Source organism: Loxodonta africana, chromosome 22 (assembly GCF_030014295.1).
Source record: "Loxodonta africana isolate mLoxAfr1 chromosome 22, mLoxAfr1.hap2, whole genome shotgun sequence".
Classification (NCBI taxonomy): Eukaryota; Metazoa; Chordata; class Mammalia; order Proboscidea; family Elephantidae; genus Loxodonta; species Loxodonta africana.
In genome coordinates this window covers 3,068,628-3,074,571 of record NC_087363.1, presented here as the reverse complement: position 1 = coordinate 3,074,571, position 5,944 = coordinate 3,068,628, and the positions used below count along the sequence as shown (strand labels likewise).

General features: G+C 35.5%; 1 protein-coding gene across 1 annotated transcript; it reads right to left on the bottom strand.

The window, feature by feature from the left end:
* Positions 1–398: 398 nt before the first annotated feature.
* Positions 399–1,406, bottom strand: LOC100672489 (olfactory receptor 4C16-like). Its single transcript, XM_010602146.3, has one exon. The coding sequence runs from the start codon at positions 1,404–1,406 to the stop codon at positions 495–497; it is 912 nt and encodes a 303-aa protein (XP_010600448.2). The 3' UTR covers positions 399–494.
* Positions 1,407–5,944: the final 4,538 nt, after the last annotated feature.

The window sequence follows — 5,944 nt, the reverse complement described above, 5'->3', positions numbered from 1 at the left end:
ATAAAAAAACAAACAAACAAACAAATCCATTGTCATCGATTTGATTCCAACTCATGGCAACCCCCATGTGGTTTTTTGGCTGTAATCTTAACAAAGTAGAATCACCAGGCCCTTTCCTCTGTAGCAGTGCTAAGTGGATTCAAATTGCCAACCTTTGTTTAGTAGTCAAGCAATACCACAAATCAACATGAAGAAGGACAAGGAAAACACCAGGCAAAAATTACAAGTGGTTATAGGCATCCAATGGAGGCAGAGAGACCACTGTGAAAAATCTAAGGTAATGTGCTTTACATACCTGTTTGTACCTGGTGTGGTCTCTTCTTCAACATGAAGTTAACACTAGCCAGTGTATGTATTCATATTGTCTCTTTTCCTAAAGATAGGAAAGTATTAAATCCAAAATAAAAATATACTATTTCCTGTTAAATTCTTCTAGGCTGATTCAAGATATTAGGAAGGATTTGGAACTTCCATTCATCTTTGGTCATCTGAGATTAGTTTCTGCTCCATAGCTTCCTCATGGCGTTTTTCACCTCAGCATTTCTCAGTGTGTAAATCAGAGGGTTAACCAAAGGTCTTCCAATTGTATAAAACTCAACTATTATTTTATCCATGGGGAAGGTGGTTGCAGGCCATGTATATATAAATATACAAGGACCGAAGAACAAGATGACTACGATGATATGGGAGATGCAGGTGGAAAGGGCTTTTTTCCTCCCTTCAGCACTGTGGTTTCTCAGAGAATGCAAGATGATAACATAGGAGAACATCAGCATTACAAAACTCACTGCAGAAATGGCCCCACTATTGGACACCAATAGTAGGTTGTTCACATAGGTGTCTGCACATGCAAGTTTCAACAAGGGTTGCAAGTCACATAAATAGTGATCAATCACATTGGGACCACAGAAAGGTAAACTCAAGGTGAGAAAAATCTGAACTGAAGAATGCACACAGGCCCCTACCCAGGCTATAGCTACCAACACATTGTAGACTTTCCGGTTCATGATGCTCACATAGTGCAGAGGTTTACAGATGACCATATAGCGGTCAACAGCCGTCAGGATAAGGATGAAAATCTCCAGGTAGCCAAAGAAATGGGCTGAAAAGACTTGGATCATACACTCGTTAAAAGAGATAGTGTTATCCTTCAGAAGGGCATCCACTATCATTCTAGGGGTTATAGAGGTAGACAAGCAGGTGTCAGATAAGGATAAGTAGAGAAGGAAAAAGTACATTGAACTCTTAAGTGTCTGGCTGGTCTTGACGGTAATAATAATCAACAAGTTGTCCAACAATGTCCCTAAGTAGAAAGGCAAGAAAAAGACAAAAGCTATTTTCTTTTTAACAGGATCTTGTGTCAACCCAAGCAAAAGGAACTCAGTCACATTATTATTCAGGAGCATGATTTCATGAATGAGGAGAAGGAACAAGTGTGAAGTGGTTTATTTAAAAAAATATATATATATAAATTAATTTATGGTGCTGTGCAATATTGCTGAAACACTGGTGGAGTAGTGGTTAAGTGCTACAGCTGCTAACCAAAGAGTTGGCAGTTGAATCCACCAGGTGCTCCTTAGAAACTCTATGGGGCAGTTCTACTCTGTCACATAGGGTCACCATGAGTGGTAATCGACTGGACAGCACTGGGTGTTTTTTTTTTTTTTTTTTTTTGGCTATGCAATATTCTAGAATATTTTAAGTGCATTAGTTTGTGGTGCTATGTGATGTTATGGAATATTTTGAGCAAAAATAAGTATTTCTCATCAGGGACATTCTAGCTGTTGTTTCTTAATAAGTCACTTCAATTCTTTGTTCCTCAATTTTTAATGAGCACTTCATAGGACAATTTCAAGTCTCAAATAAGCTTATGAAAGATAATTCCTTAAATCACTGTTTAAAAGCAACTGCTTGTTAGCTTTAATATGTTTCTGCTTTTAGTAATTTGTTTTACTTGAGGGATATAAAATCAGGATATATGGTTCCAACTTATTATTTACTTTTTTTTTTTTCATATTCAATAGACCTTGGGGCCCACGGTTTGCATTGTTTCTCACTCAGCATTTAGGATATATCTGTCTTCTCTTTTGAGTTAAATGTTATAAAGTCACACACTATTCCCATTCTTATAAAGAATGGCTTATTTTACATAGATGTAAGCTTTACATATTAGCAATGCATCCTTACATAATATATATTACTTATAAATACACAATAAGACCCTATTTGTCACAGAGTAGAACTGCTCCATAGCGTTTTCTTGGCTGTAATTTTTACAGAAACTGATCACAAGGCCTTTCCTCCATGATGGTGCTGGGTGGGTTTGACCTTTAGGTTCATAGTCTAGTCTGAAATGTTTACTCCACTCAGGGACAAACAAATATCTGTGACCCAGTTATTTACTGAACACTCTCTCCAAGATATTCCAGTTTGAAAAAAGGGTAAGAAACATTCATTTGCCCCATTGTATTCAAGTTGATTCTAACTCATAGTATCCTATAAACACTTATTAAATCAAAATCAAACCTATTGCTCTCAATTTGCTCTTACTCAAACCAACCTATAGAATACAGTAGAACTGCCCCATGGGGTTTCTAACACGTGGCTGGTAGATTCAAACTTCTGACCTTTTTGTAGCAGCTGAGCTCTTAAACACTGCATCACCAAAGCTACATAAAACCTATTAGTTTCTAAATAATCTATTTTTACCTTCAAACATCCTAATGATATTTAATACTTGACATTAGCTAATAAGCACAAATGAATGTCCTTTGACAATTGGCATTAATTATCTTAAATATCCCCATTTCTATTTTTCTTCCTTCAATTTCTGAAAAGCTGAAAAGTACCTCTTAGAGCATTCAAAGTATCTGAGCTTACATTTCCAAATTAAAAGAGGGGTGATGATTGCTTAATAGTTCCTGCTTTGGGTTTTTAGCTTAAGTGTTTTAGACCTGGGGCGGTAGGAGTGGGGGTTATTACCAGGCACACCAGGCAGCTGGTGTGGGATCAAAATATGACTGTAATCCTCAATAAAGTGTTTTTATCCTGGTAACTGAAAATCCCATGTTCCTGGAACAGAGCAGAGCAGTAGAAAAGGGAGGGCAATGTGGTTAGAACAGGTTAGAATAATCAGTAAGTGCCTTCTTTATTTGTTTTCTATCCTACCAAAGTTAATGATTATTATTGAAATTTGGAAATATCACATCTTTCAATGAAGACTTCTTTTCCAAATTTAGACAGAAATAATCAAAGCCTTCACTTTCAAGAACAAAAGTTTTTTTTTTTACATCTTTCTTATTACTATGACATTGGAAGGGAGGCCATATGCAAGTAAAAATATATACTGAAATGTTTTGTATTTAAATATAATATAGAAGACTGAATTATCTTATTGTGTTCTGCCCAAGCCACATCCATACCTCCAATACATTGTCTAGACAGTTATGAGTTGGCCAAAATCCAGACTGGGTTAGTCAAATAGACTAGTTTTCGTCTTCCTTTGTAAATTCTCTATTCCCCAACAGCCTTCAAATAAACCTTATCTCCCTCCAAAGCAAAACCTACCCTTGCAAAATTTCCTGATAGTTACTCACTTTTGAGTGCTCAGAATAAAATATAATTTTCTTTGGACTATGTGATTCTGGACAAGGATAAACTGTAAGAAACTTGAGTCTTGGTATCTTAACCTTTATATTAAGCTCATTCTTTTCATTATTCATTTTTAAACAAGTGATTCATCATAAAATATTTGTATTTGAAAATATGGTAAACATTGGAAGTAAGATGATAGAAAAGTCTCATTCATCTTCAATAGTCTGTGATTTTGGTTACTCCTTTGAGAATAGAACTTTGGGTTTGTTTATTGTCAACCCCATTAAGTTATCCATTTCTAAAACAAGCTTATTTTCTATGTATATTTTGACATAAATCTTTAAGATAAATTATGAATCATAAATACTTTTTATTAATTTGTTTATAATTTTGAGTTCTGCCTTAATTATCTAGGGCTGCTGTAACAGAAATATCACACCTAGGTGGATTTAAAGAAAATAAATTTATTTTCTCACAGTTAGGAGGTTAGAAGTTTGAAATCAAGGTGCTGGCTCTAGAGGAAGGCTTATTCCCTCGTTGGCTCTGGGAGAAGGTCCTTGTCTTTTCAGCTTCTATTTCTTGGCTCTTTGGCGATCTTCATGTGGTATGGCATGTATCTTCCTGATCTCTCCTTGCTCACTTGCTTGTTTAATCTCTTTTATATATGAAAAGAAATTGATTTAAAACACACCCTACACTAATACTGTTTCATTAACATATCAAAGAAACCCCATTCCCAAATGGGATTATAGCCACAGGTATTGGGGATCTGCAGTCTTAAAGCTCATTTCTACCCGTTCGTATTCCAAACAAACCAGACTACTTTAATCATACATTTACTAATATCCTTTAGAAACATTTTCTATAACCTCAAGTACACGTATTTTTTTTTTGAACAAAGGAATTTTTAATCTATTTTTAATCTACAAAATATCATGATCTAGAAAAGCATGAATATAGTTCCCAGATTGACAAATATTCATTGAATTCTGTGTCTAATAAGGATATGTTCAACATGCAATGGAAGCTTGGGTGTAAGGATTAGTAAATGTATCAGGTGGGAACTTCATAATGGAAATAATGTAAAAGCCAGAGATTAGAAAAGAATAGGGATGAAATTCTCAAAACTCATCTTGCTATTTCCTTTCCTCCTTTTCTTATCCAACTGCTTCATCCTTCTCAAAACTTCATGACCCAACTACAGAGGAACCTCCTTTAGGCAGCCTTCAATGCTTGTCTTGTGGTGAAGGAAATTCTCTCTGGTACATTCTACAAGCTTTCTTTATAACATGTCTTATAGTATTACATATTTTCACTTACAATACAATTATTTGTATGGGATTGTTTTAGCTTCCTTCCTCAAATAAGATTCTTGGAAAACTATGTGCTCTCAGGATTTTATTTTCTACTGTTCCATACCGTATGCCTTATACAACACAGGTGCTCAGTAAATGCTTTTGAACTGAACATTCTCTACCTTGTAAAACTGCTAATAAATGTTACTAATTTCTGTATAAGATTACTAATTACTAATATTATAATGTTATTCTGATTACATGGAGCCCTGGTGATGCAGTGGTTGAAACAAATTGGCTGATATCCAAAAGGGTGGCAGTTGGAACCCACCAGCTGTTCCCAAGAAGAAAGATGTGGCAGTCTGCTTCTGTAAAGATTACGGCCTTGGAAACCCTATAGAGCAGTTCTACTCTGTCCTATAAGGTCACCATGAGTAGGAATTGACTCAACAGCAATGGAAATTCTGATTACAAAATATATTCACACCATTCATGAAATGGGGCTTTCTGTCTATCACATATAGTATGAGGTACAGACAAATATACTCCAAGTTTAAAAAGCTGGGGGAAAAGAGATTTTAAATAACTTGTCCCTATGAGTCAAAATCAACTCGATGAGTCAAAATCAACTCGATGGCAATGGGTTACAGTTTTATGGGTTAGTGAATCAGCCATATAATCTGTAGTAAAAGATAATGCACTTTGCACTGCACCACAATGCCATGTAAGACACTGACACCTATGAACATGATAATATTAAGCATTTGTATTTTTTTTTTTTATGTGAATACTTGGTCCTTGTTGTTGTTAGCTGTCAGTGAGTCTCTTCCGAGTCATGTCAACACACATGTATGAGATAAGGTTAACAGGTTGTCCCGAGATTCTTTAGCTCTCAAAAGTCCAGTTTAAGGGATGGTAGAGTCTACCTTTTTTGAGCTCCTCGCTCTATGCAAGTGATCCCTTGACTTCTGATATCTTGTAAAGAGATACCTTGGAAACAGTCTGGCTTTAGAACCAAAAGGTTGTCATAAAATTCAGTATACATTACCTATGCT

Excerpts from the sequence above, each read along its gene's own strand:
- LOC100672489 (XM_010602146.3), bottom strand. The coding sequence starts at position 1,406 with ATGCTCCTGAATAATAATGTGACTGAGTTCCTTTTGCTTGGGTTGACA.